The sequence below is a fragment of the Desmodus rotundus genome, chromosome 6 (genome assembly GCF_022682495.2).
Source record: "Desmodus rotundus isolate HL8 chromosome 6, HLdesRot8A.1, whole genome shotgun sequence".
Classification (NCBI taxonomy): Eukaryota; Metazoa; Chordata; class Mammalia; order Chiroptera; family Phyllostomidae; genus Desmodus; species Desmodus rotundus.
In genome coordinates, this window is record NC_071392.1 from 49,424,811 (window position 1) to 49,451,732 (window position 26,922).

At 37.3% G+C, this 26,922-nt stretch overlaps 1 protein-coding gene and 1 non-coding gene across 3 annotated transcripts in view; both read left to right on the top strand.

The window, feature by feature from the left end:
• Positions 1-2,012: 2,012 nt before the first annotated feature.
• The window catches only part of BCAP29 (B cell receptor associated protein 29), a 50,746-nt gene continuing 25,836 nt past the window's right edge, over positions 2,013-26,922 (top strand). Inside the window, exons 1-6 of one of the 2 annotated variants that reach the window (XM_024558463.3) lie at positions 2,013-2,140; positions 2,553-2,660; positions 6,177-6,277; positions 11,650-11,800; positions 15,972-16,107; positions 21,368-21,476. In XM_024558463.3, coding sequence (XP_024414231.1) covers positions 2,569-2,660; positions 6,177-6,277; positions 11,650-11,800; positions 15,972-16,107; positions 21,368-21,476 — 589 coding nt within the window. In that variant the 5' untranslated portion in view covers positions 2,013-2,140; positions 2,553-2,568. Of the gene's footprint in view, positions 2,141-2,190; positions 2,449-2,552; positions 2,661-6,176; positions 6,278-11,649; positions 11,801-15,971; positions 16,108-21,367; positions 21,477-26,922 lie in introns of those variants that run through there. The other variant, XM_053925977.1, reaches the window with a different exon arrangement.
• LOC112303762 (small nucleolar RNA U109) lies at positions 24,951-25,081 on the top strand. Its single transcript, XR_002974685.2, has one exon. It is a non-coding gene; the product is annotated as a small nucleolar RNA U109 (small nucleolar RNA).

Consider the following 26,922-nt stretch of genomic DNA (forward strand, 5'->3'; position numbering starts at 1 on the left):
ATATACTTTTTACTAACTTGATCAGACCAATGCCATTTTATTTGCCCTGCTCTCCACAAGTATACAAGCAAATAGGGAGCCATCAGCAAAACACTGATAATTAGGACGCTCACAGAATTTGTTGAATTTGGTTGATAACTAGATTAAAAAATGAAGGTTATGCTAAGAGAAACAAAGGAAAATGTACAGGGAACCAATAGTGATGCGAAGGAAACTGGGACTCAAATCAACGGTCTGGACCAGAAGGAAGAAACAAACATGCAAGCAGAAAAGAATGAAGAAACAATTCGGGAAAATGAGGAGAGGCTTAGGAACCTCCAGGACATCTTGAAACGTTCCAACATCCGAATTATAGGGGTGCCAGAAGGAGAAGAGGAAGAACAAAAAATTGAAAACTTACTTGAACAAATAATGAAGGAGAACTTCCCTCATCTGGCAAAGGAAATAGACTTCCAGGAAGTCCAGGAAGCTCAGAGAGTCCCAAAGAAGCTGGACCCAAGGAGGAACACACCAAGGCACATCATCATTACATTACCCAAGATGAAACAGAAGGAGAGAATCTTAGAAGCAGCAAGAGGAAAGGAGACAGTTACCTACAAAGGACTTCCCATAAGACTGTTAGCTGATTTCTCCAAAGAGACCTTACAGGCAAGAAGGGGCTGGCAAGAAGTATTCCAAGTCATGAAAGGCAAGGGCCTACATCCAAGATTACTGTATCCAGCAAAGCTATCATTTAGAATGGAAGGGAAGATAAAGTGCTTCTCAGATAAGGTCAAGTTAAAGAAGTTCATCATCACCAAGCCCTTATTATATGAAATGTTCAAGGGACTTACCTAAGAAAAAGAAGATCAAAAATAGGAACAGTAAAAATGACAGCAAACTCACAGTTATTAACAACCACACCTAAAACAAAAACAAGAGCAAACTAGGCAAACAACTAGAACAGGAACAGAACCATAGAGATGGAGATCACATGGAGGGTTGTCAATATGGGAGTGGGAGGGGGAGAGGGGGGAAAGGTACAGAGAATAAGTAGCATAGATGACAGGTGGAAAATTGACAGGGGGAGGGTACGAACAGTGTAGGAAATGTAGAAGCCAAAGAACTTATAAGTATGACCCATGGACTTGAACTATAGGGGGGGAATGTGGGAGGGAGGGGTTGGGCAGGAAGGAGTGGAGTGAGGGGGGTGGGAAATGGGACAATTGTAATAGCATAATCAATAAATATATTTTTAAAAAATAGAAACTAAAAAAATTCTTATGGTTAATTTATATTGCCTTTTATTTACAAGTGATCAAGTATATTTATGATAAGAAAAAGTACCAACTTAAATGCTTTTATATTCTATAATTATGTCTTTTCACCCTTTGTTTAATGTTCCCAAAATAATTGTTTCCAGGAAGATACATTCTTGATGTAATCGATGTTGAAATAATACATATTTAATAATCTGAAAGTATTCACGCAATTTGAAAACCTGGAAAATAGTCATTGAAAGAAACTACCCATACCTACAGTTTCCCTTTCCCATCAGTCCCCAAACATCACCTTTAAGTTTATGGCCTCTTTCCAGCCCTTGGACAATAGCAGAAAAAGAATATGTTTTCACTCTACATGTCCTACAGTCTCAGGAGAACAAAATGCTGCACAACTACCCAATCCTGGCCCTTCTATTTTACTATAGCTTGTTTCTGGACAGTGAAATCAGTGCTATCAAAAACAACCGAAATACGAAAAGAGTGCGTTTCAGAAATGTCACGGAATTTACCCCACCTTATCCAACCCTTTTGCCCCGGTGCCATTCCTTTTCCCTGGGCCCCACGCTGCTTTATCCTGAGAGGTCCATTAACGACGCCTCCTACGCAAACCACACAGTATTAGAAACTTAAAGTCAGCTCTCCTGGAGTTGCACCTGGGAGTCCCACACATCCACCATCGATTAGGACACAATCAATTTTTAACTGTATTCGCGCCGCTTACGACACCTGCGGGGACCGGCACTTAGGGCCGGCGCAGGAAGCGGGCCCGGCGGGGGGTGGGGGTGGGGCACGTCTCCCTCCGCAGCCCCGCCGCTCGGCCGCGGCGTCTGACGTCTCGCGCGTCGGCGGCCACCGAGCGGCGCGGGGAGCCGGCCCGGGTAAGGCCGGGTGATATGGGGGGGGGGGGGGGCCGCGGGGTCGCTGCGCTCTCCGCGGTTGGGCCTGCCCCCGACCCGCGGATCTAGAGCCCGCGGCGCGTACGCGGGGCGCTAGGGTGTCGCGCAGATGGTAGTGGAGGAGGGCGTAACGCAAAAGTCGCCGCGAAGCTGGCGGAAAAACCCAGTGCCTCGCCGGCTGCCTGGCGTGCCGCTCGGGGCTCGGCGGGGGAGGCGTCAGCACCGGCCTCCTGACCCACCCTTAACCCCTTCCCGTGCTTTCCGGGCCGGGCGCCTTCAGGGAGAGGAAGGTCGGACTTTGTAAACCCCCTGGATGAAAACATTGGCAACGGGGGGAGTTATACCCAATTGTCTTTTAACGGCAACAAAGTAAAACAAGTGTTTCTCTATTTAGGTGTGAAGAGAAAAAAATGACATTCCAGTGGGCGGCAGTTGCAACCTTTCTTTATGCTGAAATAGGACTCATTTTAATCTTCTGTCTACCCTTTATTCCCCCTCAGAGGTAGGAAAACGCCAAACTGTTACAATAATAAGTATACGACTAGCTTCCTTTATGCTGTTTAGTGTGATATGGAAAAAATTTTCTTAAAGTTTGAAAGTTTTGAGTACTGATTATATAAAAGATGCACTTAAAATGTAAAGCCACTAACAAATTTAAGTAATATGTAATGACATTAAAATATTACTGTTTATAAAACTTTGTTAAATGTACAAATTAACTCTCCTCCTTTCTTTTTTTTTGAATTTTATTTTTTTTAATATATTTATTGATTATGCTATTACAGTTGTCCCATTCCCCCCCTTCACTCCACTCCCTCCTGCCCACTCTCTCCCTCCCACATTCCCCCCCTATAGTCCATGTCCATGGGTCATACATATAAGTTCTTTGGCTTCTACATTTCCTACACTATTCTTACCCTCTCCCTGTCTATTTTCCACCTATCATCTATGCTACTTATTCTCTGTACCTCTCCCCCCTGGAGCAGAACCACAGAATTGGAGATCACATGGAGCATTCGAATTTTAAGTAGTCTGTTCCAGCTCCTTCTCTCTTAATCATCACAGTATTATACCCATTGTTTCATAGAAAGTCAGCATAGGAACTTATATTTAAACCCAGAGATTCTAATTTCACATCCAGTGCATTTCCTAATGCAGATACCTACTGCCTTGCACATAGTAGATAGTTTAAGTATTTGACTCTTCTAAACCCTCTCCCCAGTTCCTAATGCCTATAGCTGGATCTCCTAGTTTCATTCCCCACTCCTTTCTAAAAGCAAAAGGGTAAGTCCTTTGTTTCTGTTAATTACGGGTAGAATAAAGGTTTGTGGGCTTTTAACACTTGTCTTGTCATCAGGTTTTACCTTTGTTTTATCGCCCCCTCCCCCCAATTGGAACAGTGAACTAAGTGAAGGTGGGTGGATAAATGGCGTTTACAGTCCAGAGCGGGGGCAGAAACGTTTCACTGGGGCAGCGAAAGGACAATTTAGAAACTTAAGCCGATAAGTAATTCTTAGTTTTGGCCTATCTAAACAAGAAATTGTTTCAATAATGTTTAGTGGTAATTTTACTACTGTTCCCCACACACAGAATTAATGAGTATAGGTTAAAAGTGCTGATTATGAAAAGTATCAGAGCTATCCATTAGCATTAATTCCTTAGGTCTTTAAGTTTTAGGTGTTTTAATTGAAACATTGGCTCACTTTACCCCTGTGATAATCCACTTATTGGGAGTTCAGTTTTAGATCCAGAAACTTGCATGTATGAATGGTGAAATACACTTGTAATAAAAATGCTACATGACTTTCGTTTGTACTCATGGCATAAAAGAAAATCTTGCATAAATGAAATACTAGAAATAACCCACTGCAGTTTAGTAGGAGCCCAGGGAAGAGACTTACAAAAGTTTTTACCTTGGCTCAGGGTTCAGATAGTCTTTCAGAACTCTTAACTTGCTTCTTACCTGCCTGGATTTCTACTCACTTCTGTCTTTGTCTGTCAGTGGTATCCTCATTTTTTCCTCCCTTGCTCAAGACAAAAAAAAAAAAAAAAAAAAAAAAAAAATTGAATGATACTGTAGAAAAGGAGTTTAGAGAGAATTGTATCTAACCCACTCATTCTATAGGGAAAGTGGTCTAAGGTCATGTAGCTGGTCAATGGCAGATTACAGAGAAGAATCTTGCTTTCGGGTTAGTGCTCTTTCTGCTCCATCCCCGTACCTGCCTCTCAGCACCTTGATTTGTTTTCTCATCCTCAGTAACACCCTGTTTAGCTTTTTGGTAATACTTGCAAGGACTTGCAAACAATATTTTTAGTCTGTTTACTTTTTCTCCATCAAAATGACCTATAAGTTATTTTCCTTCCTGCCAAATATATTTTTTCCCTCTTCTGATGAAGTAGCTATTGGATAGATGTGTGCCTATTCATATTATATAAACATACTTTCATATACATGAGAAAATAGGGTATATTTGTACATATGTTATTTATAATACGCCCTTACTATGTGTATCTCCATCTTTTTATCATTTATATGTGTATCACCATAATCTTCAAAGAAGAGCCTTCAGTCTTTTTCATTTGGCTGCCTATTCTTGTCTCACAAAACCCACTGGTTATGCACATGCTCAGAGGTCAGAGGTCAGACTGCCTGGGTTTATAGCCTAACTCTGCATTTTACTGTGCGACCTTCTGCAAGTTATTCACCATCTCCAGTCAGTTTCCGCATTTGTAAAATGGAGGTAACACTCATATCCTCCTCACATAGTGGTTGCGGTGATTAAATTAACTAAAACATATAAAATGCTTAGAACCATAGTATAGTAAGGATTCAATATATGGTAGCTATTATTAACTCTTCCTTGAATTTAGTGTTAATATAAACTGCTAGTTGTTCTCTGTAGGGTGTCTCTTGTGTTTCATTTTACACTGGCCCTTGAAATGTAAATTTACATTTGTACCTTGATTGCCACTTATGTTCTCTTTCAAAAAATATAAAATTTTTATAATGTAAAATCTAAATAGTGTCCTTGGAATTGGAAGCATAGAGACAACAGAAATCACTTTATCTTATGTGAATCTTCCTCTGCCCTTGAAATTTAAGTTATTACTTAGAATTGTTTCCAAAACTTATTAGTTAATATTATTTGTTATAATCTTGAAGTAAAATTTTTTGAAATTCTGTTTGAAGTTTATTTAAGTGCTTATTACTCAGTTAATATTTTAATTCATTTTAAATGCCTTTGTGCAAAGTTTGTTACCTTTTCAGTTGTGTGATGAGTTACTTTATCAGTCTTTGCCATTTATAATCCATACATTCTTACCTCTGTCTTTGTTTATACCTTTTAATTCATCCATTATAGACTATTTACTCTCAATTTTATTTCCTCTATGTTCAAATCTTGATCATGGTAACTACATAGGTATATACACATACATACATATACTCATCAAGTTATATATTTAAGATTTTGTGCTTTGTCGTGTGTATGTAATACCTCAATGATTTTTAAAGTCCATGGTAAAAGAACGGAAACACCTTTACTTGGAGTAAATGTTAAAATTGTGCTACATAAAATAAATAGTTGAGAGGATAGGGCCCACTACCCAAGTATTGCTAATTTGGGGCCAATATTTGTTATTTCCCTGTTATTACCCTGATTGGGAAAAAGATATAAAATGACAGCTTCTATCAGCAATATAACATTTTACTATGAGAATTCCTTCTTAAGATTTTGATCAGGTATCTTGCCTTTAAGTTACTTTCACTGTAGAATATTTAAGCTTCCAGAGAGAAGATAATCAAATGTCAGGTTATTATTAAATTTGAGAGAAGTGTTCTTCATTTTATGAAACTCTCTTATGAATTAATAACTCTCTGATATGACATAAATTAAGTTTCTGTAATTCTTATTACTCACTACACAATAACCAAAATGTCAATTCAGAATTCAGAAAGTATTTTGAAACATTCTTTCATTTTTTTTTTTATACCTAATGTAATTGTATTGCTTTATAGATGGCAGAAGATTTTTTCATTTAATATCTGGGGTAAAATTGCAACCTTTTGGAACAAGGCTTTTCTCACTATTATAGTCCTATTGATTGTTCTGTTTCTAGGTAAGTACTAGATGCCTGCTTTGAATAAGCTTACTCTAGTTTTTATTTATAATGAATTCATTGGTTTTTAATGAAGTTAATGTTGCTATTGATGTGCAGTCGACTTTGTATAGTATATAGATAATATATAGAGCAAATACTGATATATGTATATAAATAGTTAATAGATATTACTATTATACATTCAGAAGCATAAATTTCAACAGAAATTTGTTGTTCTTAACCTCTTTTAAGTTGTTTTAAGGTTTAAATAAACCAATGTATAGCCCACTTTTCAGAGTTACCAGTTATACAGTCCTTTGTTACTGTGGTGTCCTAGACACCAGGGGCTTAGCTCTTAGGGAGGCATAGAGGAATAGAATCATTAGGCCCTCAAAGGGACTCTTAGATGCAGGTTTAAAAACAATTACAACACAGACATTTGGGGACTACTGAAAAAAGTTGAATATGGACTGGTTGTTAGATAACATTAGGGAATTTTTTTGTTAACCTTAGTTGTGAGAACAGTGTTGTTACATAGCTGTAGCCTGCAAATCAAATGCCAATTTTGGAAATTACAGTTTTAGCGGAGCATAACCACACCCATTGGTTTATGTGTCATCTATACATGTTTGCATGACAGCTACAGAGTGGTGCAGTCACAGCAGACACGCCATGTGACCAAAAGCATTCACTATCGGCCCTCTTACTGAAAAAGTTTACCAACACCTGTTCTATAGGAATATGTCCTTATTCCTAGGAGCTGCATGCTAACATATTACAAGTGTCATGATATTTTCAACTCACTTTCAAATGGTTAAAAAATTAAGACAGATAAAGCAAACATGGGGAAAAGTTAGCAATTATTGAATCTAGGTGGTAGAAATATGGGTGTTTATTATACTAGTTTGTGACCATGTTTGAAATTTTTATAACAAGTATCTGAAATATTAGAATTAAACCCTTAAGGTTCTTGTCAAACCAGAAATCCCGTAAGTCTAAATAATTATATTTTTTAGAAGAAGTTGCTGAACTTAGAAAATTAAGTAACTTGCCTGATCACCCAGCTACTTCTCGGCACTTCGTCTTTTGATATGCATTGCAGAATATGTTTACTTCAGAACCCCTAAGAGCTGCTGTGTTGTAGGTTAAGTTTCACAAGGGCCAGCCTGCAACCATAGCCACCTTGTGTGCCACTGTTTTGTGAGAAAATGTTTCCCATGTTCCATAACACCAACCTCTGAAATGGAATCCTCTTTATAAAACTGGGACCAACTGGTGTGAGAGGGTGTGAGTAGGTAATTGTATCAGGGTGTGAATGGGTTTCTGCCTCATCCAAAAATGTCAACATTTGTCTCCTGGTTCATTATTGTTAATGTTACCGATTTATTCTCCAGCCATATAAGTAATAACACTAAATGAGTAAAGAATAAGGAAAGCAGGTCCCACTTTGCCACCAGCTAACCAAATGACTTCTGGAATGGCATTTCCTCTGAGTTTGGTTTATCTATTGGCAAAGTCACAGGAGAGAAGATCATTTCTGCAGCTTTTTCTAGCTCTAAAGTGTTTTGAGATCTAACTCTAAAATTATCACAAGAATTTCTACTGAAAACTGCCACACATCCCACCCATATAAGGAAGGAGAACTTTAGTCATGGTTTTGGTTACATCTATCAGAAACAAACTTGAACTCACTTGAGCAAGAGGGAGGAATTTATAATAAAATATGAGGTTGTTTCAGAGCAACCCAGGGAAGGAAGTAAGCCAAAGTCCAGGGAGGAACTAATAGTCACTAAAGTGCCCTTTTCGTGTCCCTGCATTTCTCCTCGGGTCCACTTCATTCTTCCTCATCTCCATGGATTCTCAGTCTATTCCCAGAGCAGAAAATGGCCACCACACAGCTGCCAAGTGTTAATCACTCCAGCCATATGCAAGGATTAATTAGCTGATTCTGAATCCCAATTCTAAGGAAGAAATTGGACCAGCTAGCACCAGCTATGCAGCCCTTGTCTGGTACGCTGTGACAGAGTCATGACTGCTGACTGTGGCCTACATCTGTGGGCAGCATGCGTATTTCCCAGAGGGTAGGGAAGTCACGGATGATTACTGCAGGAATTTTAACCGTGAATGAGTAAAGGCAGGCAGATAGGGACTTACTTTTTAAGCCTCAGCATTTACATTTCAGAAGAGGGTAGTAATATTTACTTCACTGAGGTATTGGAAGTTTTTGCCTCGATAGATTTTTAAAGTAATAAATTTTTTATTTTATTTATTTATTTATTTTATTTATTTTTTATTTTATTTTAATTTTTAAGGCAAATGGCAAGATAGCTTGTTTTAGATTAAATCCTCCTGTGATAACAACTATGAACCCTGGAAAAATAAGAAAAAAAGGTATTTGAAGGCTTAGGAGAGCAACCAAAAGTAGATGGAAACTGGAGGCACGTCAAACCTTGAAAGTAGAGAATCACGCTGAGCATGATCACATTTTCGTAGTTCTTCCTTGAAGGACAGTTCTCAGCCCTGCGGCATGATCACATAGACTCAAAGTGGAAAGCCACAGTATTACTGGCTTAAAGGTGTCAAAGATCAGAGAGGCTGGAAATTAAGGGAAATATGCAAAAAAGGAGAAAGTATCAGAAAGTGAACCCCAAAATCTGCATAAAAATTCACCTCAAATCCTTGGTTGAATCTTGAACCCTGGATCTGTAGGGGAGATTACAAAGAGTTCTGTGGAGAGCAGCAGCTAGAAAGCTAAAAGAACTGAGCAGATTTAGATGCTGCCACCAAAAAAGAAACAGTTCAGAGTTTCAACTCCTATCAAGTTTGAGGCCCCTGGTAAAGACCTTTGACCTTTCCACTAAAATCACAGAAGATTGCTTCTTCGGAATAGAGAAGTTATTGCGTCCCAGGAATTAAGAATTTACCTAAAATTAAAATCAAAACTGACTGGCCTTAAAAAGTGTAAAAATCAAGTCTCCAAAAACACCTGTAGACACTCTACTCTGTTCACAAAGATACACTATATTCTGGCCCACAAATATAAATCTCAATAAATTACAAAAGAGTTGAAATCATGCAAAGTATGTAAAAGAGAATTCAATAATGTGGGGTTAAGAGAACCCCACATATTTGGAAATTAGATAAGACACTTGTCAATAATGCATGGGTCATAGAAGTACTCAACGGCAAAAGAGAAAATATTTTAAATGAGTAATAATGAAAATACAATGTACAAAAACTTGTTAGATAATTAAGCAATAAAGTGCTGTTTAGAGGATATTTATAGCCTTGAGTGTTTATTAGGAAAAGAAGAAAGGGTTAAAATCAGTGATTTTTTTCTACCTTAAGAATATGCATTCATGATTTTTTCTAAAAGGTTAGTCATAAAAATTATATGATCATCTCAATAGATGCTGAAAAGGCATTTGAAAATATTCAACATCCATTTATGATAAAAACTCTAAACAAAGTTTGTATGGAGGGAATGGACCTCAACATGATAAAAGCCATATATGACAAGCCCCCAACTAATATCCTATTCAACAATGAAAAGCTGAAAGCTTTTCCTCTAAGATCAGGAACCAGACAAGGGTACACGATTTCACCACTTTTATTCATAGTATGGGAAGTCCTAGCCAAAGTGGTTAAATAAGAAAAAGAAATAAAAGGCATCCAAATTAGAAAGGAAGAAGTAAAACTGTCACTATTGCAGATGACATGATATAGAAATCTATATCTATATTGATATAAAAAACCCTAAGACTTCATATAAAAGACTGTTGAGTTAATAAATGAGTTCAGTAAAGTTACAGGATACAACATCAATACACAGAAATCTGCATTTCTATATGCTAATAACAAACTATCAGAAAGAGAAATTAAGAGAACTTCATTTATTATTGTATTAAAAACAACAAAATACCTAGGAGTAAATTTAGCCAAAAAGGTGAAAAACCTGTACACTGGAAACTCTATGACGTTAATGAAAGAAATTGCATAATAGGAAAGATATTTTGTGCTTATAGATTGGAAAATTAATATTGTTAAAATGTTTATGCTACCCAAAGTAACCTGCAGATTCAGTACAAATCCTATAAAAATTCCAGTGGCATTTTTTACAGAAATAGAATAAACAATCTTGAAATTCATATGGAAGACCCCAAATAACCAAAGCAATCTTGAGAAAGAACAAAGTTGGAGGCATCATGTTCCCTGATTTCAAACTATATTACAAAGTTATAGTAATAATCAAAACAGTATGGTATTTGGGGGAATAGGTGAAGAGATGAGGAGAATAAGAGGTACAAATTGGTAGTTACAGAATAGGCATGGGGATGTAAAGTACAGTGTGGGAAATTGAGTAGCCAAAGAATATATGCATGACCCACTGATATGAACAATGGTGTGGGGATTGCTTGAGGGAGTACGGGATGCTGGGTGGAGGGGGGAAAAGGGGAAAAAATTGGGACAACTATAATAACATAATACAATATAATTTAAAAATATATATAAACAGTATGGTATTGACATAAAAGCACACATAGATCAATAGAGTAGAATAGAGAGCCCAGAAATAAAACCACATGTATTCAGTTAATTTTTGATAAAAGAGCCAAGAATATCTGATGGGGAGAGCACAGTCTCTTCAGTAAATGATGTTGGGAAAACTTGACGACTGTCTTACACAATACAAAAATTAACTTAATGCACACCTGGAACTAATACAGAATAGTTTTTAATGTAAACTGTAATTGAAAAATAAAATTTAAAAAATTAACTCAAAATGGATTAAAGACTTGAACTTAAGACCTGAAACCACAAAACTAGAAGAAAGCATAGGTGGTAAGGGTCTTGGCAATGATTTTTTTGGAGTTGACACCACAAGCAAAGGCAACAAAAGCAAAAGTCAATAAGTAGGACTATACCAAACTAAAAAGCTTCTGCAAAGCAAAGGAAACCATCAACGAAATGATAGATACAATAAAATGCTAGTATAGTAAGAGAAATAGGATAGTCTCTCAGAATTGAATGTAATGGGATATGGTCTATATGTTATTGTTAATAGGTCAAAATGTAGTGACCCTATTAGGAATATAGAAAGAGTAAAGGCTAATAGTTTGCAGTGTAGGTAGAGATGAGACAGTAAATGATGGTGAGTCCTAGATGAACGGTAAGAACAAAAATGGTGTTACACTCAAAGTTTACCAGTACTATACAAATACAGATCATCTGTTTTGAGCACAGTACCCTCTCAAGTACTTCAAGGAAAAGTCCCTGCCTAAAGTCCATTATTTTAAAGTTATATCAGTTATTCTAAAACTGCTTTCCATTTTAATAATAATTATATATTCTCACAAGGCAAAAGTAATGTGTTCTCTTTTCTCTAATAGATGCTGTGAGAGAAGTAAGGAAATATTCCTCTATTACTACTATTGAAAAGAGCTTACCCAGCAGACCTGGTGCCCATGAACATACCCACATGAAACTCTTTAGGTCCCAAAGAAACCTTTACATTTCTGGATTTTCACTATTTTTTTGGCTGTAAGTAAAAAACACACACAATTTGAAAACAATTTGTTTCTCATTTTTTTAACCTAAACTATAGATTTTTTCTGTAATATTAATTATACTACCATCTTCATAAAAGAACTCAGACTATATTCCCAAATAACAAGCAATAGTTATGGATTGTAGGTTTGAAAGGTTAATAAGCCCTGAATGATCTAGCCCCTGCTTTTATCTGGAGCCTTGTTTCATACTGTTCACCACATTCCTACTCCACTATTCATTCATTTATTCTTTTAAAAATTATTTATTGATTTTAGACAAGGGAAGTGGGGGAGAGAAGGAAACATCGATTTTTTCCACTTATTTATTCATTCATTCATTGATTCTAGTATGTGCCCTGACTGGGTATCAAACCCCCAACCTTGGCATATTGGGATGATGCTCTAACCAACTGAGCTACCCAGCCAGGGCATTCATTCATTCATTTATTAAGTCCCAATTGTATAATTAGCTCCTGCCTACTTCAGGATATTCATACCTGCTTTTCCTTCTGCCAGAACACTCTTTCCTCTTTCCCTGGCTAACTTTTCATCATTCAGTATCTTTCCCAGGGCAGCTTTCTGTGACCATCATTCCCCTCAAAGTAGATAGGTCTCGTCCTCTCCTATAGAATGGATACATACTGTATTTTGTCATGTATAATGTGCTCCTGTGTGTAGTGCACACCCATGGTTTTGGCCCAAACTTTCAGGAAAAAAAATCTTTCACTTTAATTTTTAATTTAATTCTTTATTTATTTATATTTAGATACTTGTTTCTTGTATTATAAAAGAATTTTAGTATTTATTTTTGAACATATGGTACAAAAAATTTTATGTAACATAATTATAAAACACAAGAACACAAGGTATTTCAGGTACTACCCATGTATAATGAGCATCCTTATTTTTCCCTCAAAAATTTGGGCAAAAAAGTGTGCATTATACACAACAAAATATGATACTTTCTTTCAAATATCATTCATGATTATAATTAAATACTGTTTTAACCCTTGCCTCTCCAACTACAACCTAAACTCTTTGAGAACAGGGACTTTGTCTTGTTTCTTGCTATGTCCCCAATGCCTGAAACAGTACTTAACACTTCGCAGCTCCTGAGGAGATGTCTGTTGAATGAGTAATTGAAGATACTAATTACTACTACTAACAATGGAAGTTACCCACAAACATGTGTATGAGCAGTTTGGGGGCTTGACCAGCCTCATACAATGCTCTTTAAATAGCAAACTTTGAAGTGGGGGAAAAAAACCAACTTCTCTTACTAGCCCTGCCACACTGTCTGAAATTCTGTTTCTGCTCCTCTTGGCTGGAGGCATTACAAAGAAAAACCTTAAATTAGTAAGTACCATTGGACCTGTATTTCAAATGCTAGTCTTCTAACAAAGGTTCTGTTTTTTTATACTTTATGATTATGCTATTACAATTGTCCCAATTTTCCTACTTTGCCCCCCTCTACCCAGCAACCTCCACTCCGTCAGGCAATCCCCACACATCATTGTTCGTGTCCATGGGTAATGCACATAAGCTCTTTGGCTACTCCATTTCCTACACTGTATTTAACATCCTTATGGCTATTGTGTTACTACCTATTTATACTTCTTAATCCCCTCATCTCTTCATCCATTTCCCAATAACCCCCTCCCATCTGGCAACCATCAAAACACTCTCCAGAATCCATGATTCTGTCTCTGTCCATCTTGTTTGCTTAGTTTGTTTTTTAGATTCTATTGTTGATTTGTATTTGTTGCCATTTTATTGTTCATAGTTTTGATCTTCATTTTCTTAAATAAGTCCCCTTAACATTTCATATAATAATGGTTTGGTAATGATGAACTCCTTTAGTTTTTTCGTATCTGGGAAGCTGTTTATCTACCGTTCAATTCTAAATGATAACCTTGCTGAGTAGAGCAGTCGTGGCTGTAGCTGCCTGCTTTTCATGACTGAATATTTCTTGCCAATCGCTTCTAACCTGCAGAGTTTCTTTTGAGAAATCAGCTGAGAGTCTTATGAGAACTCCCCTGTAAGTAACTTAACTGCTTTTCTTTTGCTGCTCTTTGTCTTTAAACTTTGGCGTTTTAATTATAATGTGCTTGGAGTGAGTCTCTTTGCATCTATCTTGTTTGGGACTATTTGTGCTTCCTAGACTTGCATGTCTATTTCTTTCAAGTTAGGGAAGTTTTCTTTCATTATTTTTCAAATAGGTTTCCAATTTCTTGCTCTTTCTGTTCTCCTTCTGGCCATCCCTACAATGTAAATGTTGGAAAGCTTGAAGTTTTCCCAGAGGCTGCTTACACTATGCTCAATTTTTTGGATTCTTTTTTCTTCCTATTGTTCTGATTGGTTTTATTTTTCTTCCTTGTGTTCCAAATCATTGATTTGATTCTCAGCTTCATTGACTTCACTGTTGTTTCTCTGTAAATTGTTCTTTATTTAAATTGGTGTATCATTCATTTCTGACTGATCGTTTTTATGCTGTTGAGGTACTCACTAAGGTCCCTGAGCATCCTTATGAGATGCAGTGGTTTGAACTCTGCATCTGATAGATTGCTTATCTCCCTTTTGTTTAGTTCTTTTTCTGGAGTTTTGATCTGTCTTTTAATTTGGGCCATGTTTCTTTGTCTCCTCATTTGGTAGCCTCCCTGTGTTTGTTTCTATGTATTAGGTGGAGCTGATGTGACTCCCTGTCTTGGTAGTGTGGCCTAATGCAGTAGGTGTCCTATAGTGTCCAGTAGCACAGCCTTCCTTATCTCCCAAGCTTGGTACTCAAGGTGTGTGCTTCATGTGGGCTGAGTGCATCCTCCTCTTGTAGTTGAACCTTGGTTTCTGTTGGCAGGTGAATGGGAGGGATTTTCCCAGGCCCGTCAGCTACAAGGACTAGCTGTGACCACTGACCACCAACTTCTGCCCTCCATGGGGGATCAGGTGTGCAGGGGCACGTAGTGATGCTCCAACATGATCTGTAGCTGTCCCCTGGGAGCACAGGCCCTAGGATTTCCCTGGTGGTGTAGGCCAAGGTCAGCCCCCACCTCGTTTTACCTGGGGCAACCCTGTCTGAGCTATAAAGCAATCTGAGATGGCTGTTCCTTGTGCTCGGCTTGGAGATTCCTAGGCAAACCCATGCTATGAATCTAGGCTAGCTGCTGCTAGTGCTGGCCCTGGGGCCACTTAACAAGAGGTCCAGGGTTTGGGGGCTCACTGAGGCCCGCTGTTGCTTGTTTGAGAGGATTTAGGAAGTTGCGAAGCATGTACTAGGACCAGCCATTCATGTGGAAAAGCCACTGTTAACAGCTGTAAGTTGGGTCAGACAGAGCCTCAGGGGATCTCCAGGGTGGGGCAAACGGTGTTAGCCAGGTTGATGGAGTCTCAAATATGACACCCACCTGGCAGCTCCATGGCTTTGTGGGGGGAAGGTTCAGAAAAGGGACGGTGGCCTCTGCCTGCGTTTCTGTCTGGAATATAGTTGTCCCCCAGCTTTTGTCTTGATGCCAGACACTATAGTTCCTCCCTGTATGCCACTGGTGCCTTTCTAGCTGCTACCCTGGTGCTGGAGCTCAGAGGCAGTGAATGTGAGTAAGTCTGTGTTTGGCTCAAGATGAACTGCTTGGGACTCTAGAAGTTTCTTCCACTGACTCAATCCCCCCTGCCTTTTGCAGCCAGAAGTAATGGGGACTTATCTTCCTGGCACTGGAACCCTGGGCCGCAGGCTTGGTGTGGGGCTGGGACTCCTTGCTCTTGAGATATCCCTCCCGAATTTTTATCCATCACCTGTGGACATGGAACCAGCCCATTCTGCATCTCTGCCCCTCCTACCAGTATGGACGGATATGATTTCTTTAATTCCATAGTTGTCAGACTTCCATTCAGCTTGATTTCTGATGGTCCTGAGTGATGATGGTTCTATAACTTAACTGTAATTTTGATGTTGTTGTGCCAGGAGGCAAGCTGTGTTTACCTATGCCACCATCTTGACTGGAAGCCTGACAAAGATTCTAAACAAATGAGTCACAGGTGTGTTTTGACTGCAAGACTTGGATGTTTTTTAAAAATGTGTCCTCCCTAACCATCATCTCTCTCCACCACACCCATACCTAAAGGAATGTTGTTTGTCAATGACTATTTATTTTAAAGGTTTTTTTTCCCCTTAGAGTGTTGAGACGTCTGGTTACTCTTATTACTCAGTTGGCAAAAGAACTATCAAACAAAGGAGTACTTAAAACTCAAGCAGAAGATACTAACGAGGCTGCCAAAAAATTCATGAAAGAGAATGAGAAACTAAGACAGGTATTTAAATTTTCTTTTTAAAAATTTGTGTGAATGTTGTTGATATTCCCACAGGATGGTATATTATTTTTCAGCATTGAAAAGAGCATTTGCTTAATTTATATGCAGAAAATGACCAAAAATAGCAACATTGTTCTACAAATCGGTTATTTCATTTTATTGTCTTTTAGATTTATTTCTTCTCATAGTTTCCCTCCATAGTAGATTAATACCATTGGACTTTCTTTGTGATTCAAAGAGAAAAGTATTCTGGGAATGTGAATTTTAATTCATTCATTACCATTAATTTTACTTTATAACCTAAAACAGGTATTTATAAGTCTCTATATTTCTTTTTTTTTAATCCTCACCTGAGGACATGCTTATTGATTTTAGAGAAGAGGGAAGGAAGGGAGAAAAAGAGAGAGAGAAACATTGATGTGAGAGAGAAACATCTATCCGTTGCCTTTCTTACGCACCTGTCCCTGACCAGGACAGAACCCGCAACCTAGACATGCACCCTGACCTGAACCAAACCCTGGACCTCTCTGTTCACAGTACGGTGCTCCAACCAACTGAGCCACACTGGCCAGGACTAAGTCTCTATATTTCCATTTTCTTTTCAGTTAAATTATTTTTGTAATGCTGTTTTGCTTTATGTATTTATTTTGTTTTATTTTAAATGATGGTTATGTAGGAAGCAGAAGAAAGTAGTTGATATAGATTGATGACTATGTAATATTTAAAGCCTTTAACTTTGTGATGCTGATAATGCTTCTTTAACAGCCCACTCCTGACCCCCTGCCATTCAGGGAGAGAGCTTTTCCCATTAATTAAAAAGAACAAATGGAAAAATGAAAGATACAAAATTGTATGGGGTATTTTTTTCTTAAGTTTAAAATTTAGTACTTAGATCTCATACTTGACTGTGTTCAGTTCATAGTAAGCCACATATTTTGAGAATTCTCCTTTTAATAAAAATAACCAGTGGAACCATTCATAAACAAAGCAGATTTTCTTGAGGAAAGCATTCCTAAAATAATGCAGTAAGATTATTTCCCTATTATAAATTAATGAAATGCAAATAATTATGTGTTACACGAAGTTATACTTATGTAAAAAGTTTTGTTCCCTCAGTAGAGAATTCAAATCCTTATCCAAGTCCTAAAGCCCAGACTCTTATAAGAACTCTAAGCACCACGTTCCATCAGTTCTAAATGAGGTAGCTATTATATAGTACAGTATAAAGCTTTCCAAAACCTATTACATAAGGCAAAATTCATTTCAGAAAATTCTGCTTGGTGCTACAATATCTTGCTCACTTTCTCAAAACCCTGTTTTACTTTTCTTTGATGTCTGCCTTATTTTCTATACAACGAAAAGGTATCTTTATAGAAACAATTCAAAAATGTTTCTTAGATTGTACCCAGCATCTTTAAGGAAACCTTTAGAGAATAAGCATCAGTTTGTTCTTTACTTTGTTTTGTTCTGTTTTGAAAAGGCATTGATTCACAGATGTCATGTAAATTTCCCTTTGTAGTAAACATAGGTCTGGGAAATCAAGCTGTTGGTAAGAGCAAACAATAAGTCATTTTTGCTTTTGGGGGAATGTTTCAGCAACAGAATCAGCCTCATTTTGTACCCTAAAATTTTTTGCTTCATTTTCTATCCTTTGATCTCATTTCCCAATGGTAAAAAGAAAACAGAACCTTCAAAGCTTTAATTAATATGATGGCTAGCCTCAAAGCACATAGCCGTGTCTTTGTAGACTAACCGTGTGCCTATCTTGATTTAATATTCTGCCCATCACGTCAGATTAATGAGTTGTAACTACAAATAGAACACTGCTTTTTTCCTCTGATTCTTTTGTTATTTTTTTCCTGCTCTTTAGCTCTAAAAAAATAGAAAGTGTTTTTGTACTATTATTTTTCTCATATACATCATAATTAATGTACTTAAATTAGTATTGTCCTTCAAAGAAAGCATCCTCCTTAAAACATTTTTGGACTTATTTTCAGAACCAGTTACCATTCCAAGGAAGCTTATTTCATGACTGTTGATTCTTTGATCCCCCACAATTTCTTCCTTTTTTTGTTTTCCTTCCCTTTGGTTCCATGCTATCCTTCTTCCTGTGTATCTCTGTTCAAATCAGTGGTCCTAGATCATTGGAGGTGCACAGATATGGTAGGCTAAAACCAGGACACAGTGGGGAGAAAGTCTGTGAGTTGGATGTAAATACTGTCAGTGCCCAAAGTGCAACTAATTGCTGCGGGGCCATGCCTGTGCTGATACCACTGCTGCGGAGGGGCCTACCCAGCTTGCCCCAGCCGCTCATGGTATGGCATGCCTAGATCCATTCCAGGATCTCTGCAGGAGCAGCTAGGGACCATATCGCCATTGGGCTCACCTGCTGCCATTGGGGTGTGCCTGTTCTCACCTGGAGATCCATAAGAAGCAGGAGTGAAGGGCGCTGTCCCCTCCCTCACCATGTAACCTGACCACCCCTCACTTGTCCTGATCATTTCTGCTGCGCTCCTGGCCAGCCTCCCCGGATCATGTCCTTCAGTATACAGTGACCTCGTCTGCAATCATTATCTCTTGACTTCTCCATTGTGACATCCTGGGACCACATATTTCAGTTTATAAGGCCCTCAGTACGACCTTTCTTTGTAATGATAAAATCTTTTTTTTAAACAAAAAACAAAGTGCAACTAATTGATCAATAAAAGCCATAGGTTAGAATGTCAAAGATTACTTATATTTCAAGATACTTAATACTTGTAGCTTTTGAAATACTTGTTAAGGAAGGATAAAATTGCTGAAACACCTCTTCATTCTCTGTCAGAGACACATTATTTAATGGAAAGTATATTACCCTGAGATGCAAGAGACTTGACTGCTAGTCCCAACTCTACCAATAATTAGCATTGTCACTTAGGGCAAGTCACCTCATATGTTCTGGAGCTCAAAGTCATAAATAATAGCTAACACTGTGCCAGGTATCACTTCAGGTGCTTCTCAGTAAGATATTAACTCTTAATTCTTGCAGCAACCCCATGAAGTTGATACTGTTATTGCCTGCAATTTATACATGAGAAAGGGAGGCACAAAAATGTTAAATGACTTGCACAAAATCATTCAGCTAAGTGACAGAACTAAGATTCAGTCCAAGCAATCTGACTCTGCAATCCACAATCTTAACCACGTTTTGTGCCTTCTCTTGTATACTGGCCTATAAAGTGAAGGGCAGATGGTGCCTGAGAGAGACCCTTTTGTGTTCTGACATTCAGTTAATTAAATGAAATAATTCTATGAAAGACCACTTAACTTTTAATTGCCTTAAATAACAACAGTAATGGAGTTTTACTTCTTACTAGTCTTTTTCCAGCCATGTACCAAAATGGGATAAGGTAGCCGAAAGAGTGAATTATTGTAGCTGGTAGCTATTGGATTTCAGATTCCAAGACTCTTGGTCTTTCTCCACCATCAAGTTACACGTAATAAATTTGGACAAGTTTGCAGGTGCAGTAATGAAAGTATATTTACAAGACCAACACAAATTCAGCTTTTCTAAGTAAATGGCATAATAATTCAAGCAGTATAAACATTCCTGCAACTCAATGATTCCCTTCCAGTTTGGGCAATCACTGGAGAGCCTGTGTGAACTGAACTCAGTGAAGCAACAGCTAGGATTGTTTTGAACTTGAGTGGGCAAGAAATTCACAGATTTAGAGAAATTTGTTTTCTTCTTTCTGATCTTTAAATTTTTTAACTTTAAAAAATTTTGAAACTATAAGGCTTCTTTAGTCATAGTGTGCACTTCAGTCCTCTTACCGCCTAAAAAGAATTTTTTTTAGGGTTATATAATATATTCATTAGAGCTTTAATTCCTCGTGAGCTGCCTAATCTCTATTGCAACACAATAGTGCTGTATCTGATCTTGTGCTACAGCTTGTATGCTCTTGTCTCATCCTTTTCAGTAGACTAAGTTGCCTGAGAGCAGAGATCATATTTTTCTTACATTTTTATCCTTTGTAACACCTAGTATTGTAATATTTGCATGTAGTCAGTGCTCAGAATGATTTGTTTGTTGAAAATACCAGCTTACATTACAAAAGGAACCATCTGCAAAAGAAACTGTTTTCTATGTTAATCTGTTTTAAATTGTCCTCTGTTGCTTTTTCACCTATGGAAACCATCGCTATCAAGTTGCTGCACTTTAGTCAAATGCCCATGCCAATGTGTACATGCTTTATTTTTCAAACATTAATTTGCCTTTCTTGGTGACTTAAATTTCTTGAAATTTCTTTACAATGTCAACTTCTTAATTCTATTAACAGTGGTGGTTTCCACCCAGACATAGAGATCATGAAATTTATGTTTTTATTTTAGTCAAACATTTTACTATTCAGACTTTAATTTTTCTTCCCTAGAAAGGATAAGCTGGAAACATAAAATAAACATTTAAAATCCAGAATAGATTTTTAAATATGAAGAGCATTGTAAAGGATTAACTAAATAAAATTAATTTTGGGACTAATCAATGAAAATTAGATAGAATTTTCCAGGCATAGAGATGGCCCTTCCATTTTGTACTTACCCACCTCCACCCTGACAACATATTCTTCTTTTACAAATTCATCTTTATAAAAATAGTGTGAGTAGACAGCTCACACTAATTGTAACATAATGATCTTCCAATTAATATCCTCAGAACTGATCTTTCCTTAGATTTGCATTACACACTTAATTGATGAAAAGGCTTGCATATTATTTACCTAAATTCTATTTTCATTTTTTACTTTTATTTTTTTATCCTCACCCAAGAGTATGTTTATTGATTTTAGAGAGAGAGAAACATTGATTGGTCACCTCCCATACATGCCCCGACGAGGGATGGAGACCACAACTAGGTATGTGCCCTGACTGGGAATTGAACCCACAACCTTTGGGTGAATGGGATGATGCTCCAACCAACTGAGCCCCCTGGCCAGGGCTACGTAAATACTTTTGAAAATATAATTTTAATCATAGCCTAAACAGAAACTCCTGTTATTCTTATTTTAGAGATTTCAGTCATTGTAAGGAGAAATTTATTTGTATGTTAGCCAAATACCACATTTCTGTTGGCAAAATTACATTGTAGAAAATTATAAAATAATAAAAAGACACAGAATAAAAGAAAGACTAATAATTTTAAATACATTACTCAGACCATTTCCTGGAAGAATATCTGGCTATTGCAATCTAAGCTCACTTCTATAACTCTCTTTTCTCATAGCTCTTGAAAAGTTATAACAAGGAAGAGGAACACATTTTGGAAGCACAAAACAAAAAACTGGTAGAAGACCAGGAAAAACTGAAAACTGAATTAAAGAAGACTTCAGATGGTAACTTTGTGTGCATGTGCCAAAGTAGAAAGAGCATGGTATTTTATGCCGTTACACTTCACTGTTTTCCCTAAAACAAATCTAATGGCTAAATGTTCTTCTGGCTGAAATACCACAAGCGACCTATTTATAAATTCCTGCTCAAATATGAAGATAAAACATTGTTTCAGCCAAGGGAAACATGCTGTGTTATACAGAAAAACATGTAGGTGTTTCAGATCTGTGTTGTAAATACAGATGTTCCTACCTTAGCAAAAGAGCTGTGTTCCTGAAAAGTTGCTTGTAAACACATTATTGGAAAATAAATCACATTCTTCCATCACAGAATATTGCTCCTTTGAAAGAAGTGATCACAGGGGGATTGTTTTGGTTATAAAGAAATTATATTGCTAATCTCAATCCCCAATATTTCCTATCTGCCAGATAAAAAAAGAGCATTCCTTGAAAGAGATGGGTAGGCATAGAGTAAGAAAAATCTGATGATGAAAAAGCTGAGAATTTGAATGTCTCATTCCAAAATACATTGCAATGAGCACTTGGGGTAGGGCATCCTAACTTCATTTCCCTGAAGGCAGCTATTTCTTCCACATTATTTTGTTTTTTAAAAAATAGTTCTGATAGTATTTTCATCTTCTTAGTCAGATAAATTATTATTGCCTACATTCACATAGCACAGAGAAGTAGATACCCCAAGTCCAAAGTCATCCCAGGAAACTGTGTGTAAAAGTCTGTGGCTGGATCCCAGTCAAAATTTCTGCATATAATAGATAGTCCTTGATGTCGTCCAGACACTAGGGAACCTCTCAGTCAGTCACAGTTAAAATAATGATCAATGCATAGACCTTCTTCAATTTTAAGTCTCTTTCGTTACTTTATGTTGAAGGTAAACTGGAGAATGTTCAGTAACTGAATCAAGGACCTACTTTCTGCCATTTGTAAATTTAGATTTTTTAAATAAGCCTCAGTATAATAGAAGTTCTCTATAATATAACTTGCAAATTGATTATCTATTTATATTGTTTGAATAGAGTTAACTTCAAGATGTATTTGAATTTGAGATGGAAAGTATGAATATAAAAGCTAATTCTGCAAAAAAAGCAAAAATTAATAGAATATTTCATGCAATATAAAAAATTTTAGTCACTTTTCTACTTCTCATTTAAAGTGAAAAAAAGTAAATCAGAAAATTGTTTAGAGAAAATTGTTCAGAAAATTGTTTAACTTACAAAAATTGTAAGTTAAAACATAAGTTACTCTTCTAGACAAAGTGGTATATTATGTGGTAGGTATAGTATAGCCCATAATTCAAAATCTTGTCATAGTTGATACTGTAGACTCCTCTGCAATTCCAAAATATTTGGAATATGATTAAGGTTTTTTTAAAGATTTTATTGACTTGTTTTTAGAGAGGGGGACAAGGGGAGAGAAACATCGATGTGTGGTTGCCTCTCACACTCCCCTAACCGGGAACCCAGCCTGCAACCCAGACAGGTGCCTTGACCGGGAATCAAACTGGCCACCCTTTAGTTCACAGTCCAGCACTCAATCCACTGAGCCACACCAGCCAGGGCAATCAGGAACTTTTAATATTTGTATAAAAATAAATTTAGTAATCACCTATTTTCTACATTAGACATTTCAGAAAAGAAATGTGTTCTTTTTTTACCCAACACAAAATATTGCTGCTAGTCCTTCAGAAGAATGCAAGGGACTATTTTCAAAATACCTTTGCTTAATTTTAAAATATTAAAATGGTTCAAAGTCTTGCTTTCTTTTTTTCACATCTGCAAATGATCCTTTTTCTTATGTTGTAAGCAGCGTGTCAGGAAAACCAAAGACAGACAAGAATAGGTAGTGTGCCGTGCTACACCTCCCAACCCTGGCCAGTTTCATCGTCCTTTGCCTTTCAAAAATTCCCACTCTGAGATATTTTGAGCTTCAGCTTCACAAGTCTGGAATATAACTCTTGAAGCTCAATATTATTTTAGATGAACATAAAGAAACTCAGTATTTCTTTAACAGACAATTCAAATTCTTGGAGAAAATGAACTCTCTGACAATGTGGGCATGGTGTTTCTAATCTGATAACAAAAGATGCCAGCCAGCCTCAGTGTTTGAAGTGTAGACTGCAAAGCTACTTTCAAAGTGAATCAGCGCTGAGGTAAAAGCAGATTTTACCTGTTTGAGTATGTCCTGTTCGGTTCCTGCAAGGTGTGTAGTATTTTATGAGTACATTTTATTTACCCAAAATTATTATTTTAGATAACATTATTAGTGACCTTGAGAATATCAACTTTCATTTCTAAACGAAGTATTACTAGGCTACATTCTCTTGACCTACACCCGTCAAATTTATTATGGTAAGAACTAAGAAATTACATAAACAAGTAGCACAAGATTTGGATGAATTTAGCGGCACAATGCTTTGCATGTAGTACAATTCAAAAATATTCACTGATTTGTAAAGATTGAGGGTATTAAGGCTGACAGTGTTAAGAAATGTTTCAGAAAGTTATTTTATACTTGAAAACTGAGTAGAAAAGCAATGTGGTTTATTTTTTATAGTGGGAAATAGAGTATTTGCTATGTGATTTGTCTTACCCTTGGTGTTTCTTTAAATGAAACATTTTCTCCAAAGTGTATAAATAGAAATGAAACATAAATACAAGTATTTATTTAAACTGGTTAGCCACAAATTGGAAAACTGGCATTCTGAAGGCAGGTATTAAAAGCACTCTATCAGACCTGGCTGGGTAGCTCAGTTGGTTAGAGCATCATCCCAATACACTAGGGTTGTGGGTTCAGTCCCTAGTCAGGGCACATACAGAAATCAACCGTTAAATACATAAGTAAGTGGAACAACAAATCAATGTTTGTCTATCTCTCTCTATTTCCCTCCCTCTTCCTTTTTCCTCCTTTCCCTCTCTCTCTAAACCAAAACAAAAAAGCAGAAAAAAAAGAACACTATCAGCAGTACCAAACTCTCCATCAATTTTTAACAACCAACTCAGATTTCACCCAGAATTAGTAAATTCCCCGTGCTTCAGTGCAGTAATACGATCCTGGTGTTCCAAAAGGGTGTGCATGTCCCAAAACACCCAATTTACACTCAGGACTAAGTCAGGTGTAAGGACCTGCCAGACCTGTCATTTTTAATGATCTGTTAACAATAAATCTGATGTCCTAGTGTGTGGAGTAATTGGGAAAGGGCACTGCCATGAAAAATGAGAACTTAAGTTTTGAAGAATTTGAAGAAAGCTCACAGCTTTCATAACAAAAATAGATCTTGTATGTAGTGGAAAACCTTCTGATATTCAGGGAGATTGACTTCAAAGGAGTCTTTCAGGATAGCCACTGTATTTATTCTTATAAACTCCTTCTCGGTATTATTCTTACTAGAGGAGGCATTAGGTACCATTTAATCATTGCTTGTATCCAGGCAGTGGTAAAAGTAAATCTGATTTTAAAAGTGAACTGCATGTGGAAATGTCTCCTCCTCATTCCTTTAGGAGCAGGAATATACCCATAACATGTTTCATTAACAGAGTTCTTAGGTTGGCCATCTTATAGTAGGAGCTGGGTAGTAGCATGTGTCTCCTGCAAAAAGGTCCCTGGTTGGAGGGTGTGTGGGAGGCCACTGATCAACATTTCTTTCACGCATCAGTGTTTCTCTCCTTCTCTTTCTCTCCTCCTTCCCCCTCTCTAAAAATAAATAAATATAAAAAATAAAATCAGCATCTATTTATATAGCCCCAAATAATGTAATTAAGCAAAGTGACTATCAGGAACCATTTTATTGTTGGCTTTTTGACTCTTAAAATTATATTTATATTTTATGAGAAAAACTTTTCACTGTAACCTCCCTTCTCCTAGACTTAATTCAATAGATGGTTAACCAAACCGTATTCCTCAGTTTCATGCAGTCTTAGAATCATAAGGACAGAGCCTGGCATGTTTTATTTATCCATAGACCAAGTGTGTTATATATGGAATGGGGCCACCAATATTAAATGTTTAACACCCTCAGGTGGGACATCTGGAGGGAGGGTAGGAGAGAAGGCCTATACCAGTAAACATAACCATTTCTCATTACTGTTTGTTAAAGATTTTATTTATTTATTTTTAGAGAGGGGAGAAGGGAGGGAGAAAGAGAGGGAGAGAAACATCAGTGCGTGGTTGCCTCTTGTGCAACCCCTTCTCGGGACCTGGCCCACAACCCAGCATGTGCCCTGACTGAGAATTGAACCGGAGACCCTTTGGTTTGCAGGCAGGGGCTCAATCCACTGAGCCATACCAGCCAGGGCAGTTTCTCATTACTTTTATAGTGTGGTTATTTGTTTAGAACATCCGTTGGAATCATAGATATGGAATGATAAAACTTTATAGGAAAGGGCCCTGGCTGGTGTGGCTCAGTGGATTGAGCCCCACCTGCGAACCAGAGGGTCACCCGTTGGACTCCCAATCAGGGCACATGCCTGGGTTGTGGACCAGGTCCCCAGTTGGGGGCGCACGAGAGGCAACCACACACTGATGTTTCTCTTCCTCTCTCCCTCCCTTCCCCTCTCTCTAAAAATAAGTAAATAAAATCTTTAAAAAGAAAACTTTGCAGGAAAGGAGATCTGATTTGAGTAGAGAAATCAGCATGTTCTTTTTATGATAAATATTATATTAGGGAAATTAAAAATGAGACTAGATCTCAAGAGCTCTTTCTAGCTCTGAGAGCCTTTGCCTATGGGATTAAAATAGTCACTTCATGTTTAAAAAGAGTACCTACCTTTGTATTTTTAAACTTTTGTCAGAGTTTTACATTCACATAAACTTAACAGTCAAATAGTACTACAGGACTTACAACAAAAAACAGCAGTTCCCTGGGACCCATCCCCAGAGGCAGCTATTCAACTCATTTAGCTATTATTTCTGATGCTTGCCTCCAGATTTCTAAATGCAATGTTTAGGTAGCCATTTCTTGATCTGCCTGTGTCTGGGATATTGTCTCTGTCTGTCTTATGTGGGAAAGGACTTAGGATCTGGGGACTGTTCTCTTAGCTTACCTAAGTCCTCACACACATTTCCTATTCCCCCATTCTTCCAATATAAACACTTTGATTTGTATTGTATCAAGTTGTTATCACTATATATCTGTTATCCATCATCATCATCAAGGGGACCCCTTTGCCTTTTTCTGGTGTTGCTACCCTGTTTCCTGGATTCCATGCTTTCCACTTTTTAGTAACTCTCTCCTTTTGGTAGAACATATCATCTAATGTTTTCCTGTGAAATAGTACATGAAAGGTGAACACTTCGAAGACATGAATGTCTAAGAATGATTATTTTCTGAAAATCACTATTACTACTTTAGCCTCACCATTGATTGTAAAATGTTTAACCCTAGGATTTGAAGGCTGTGCTTCATTATCTTCTGGCCTGTGTTATTTCTGTTGACATG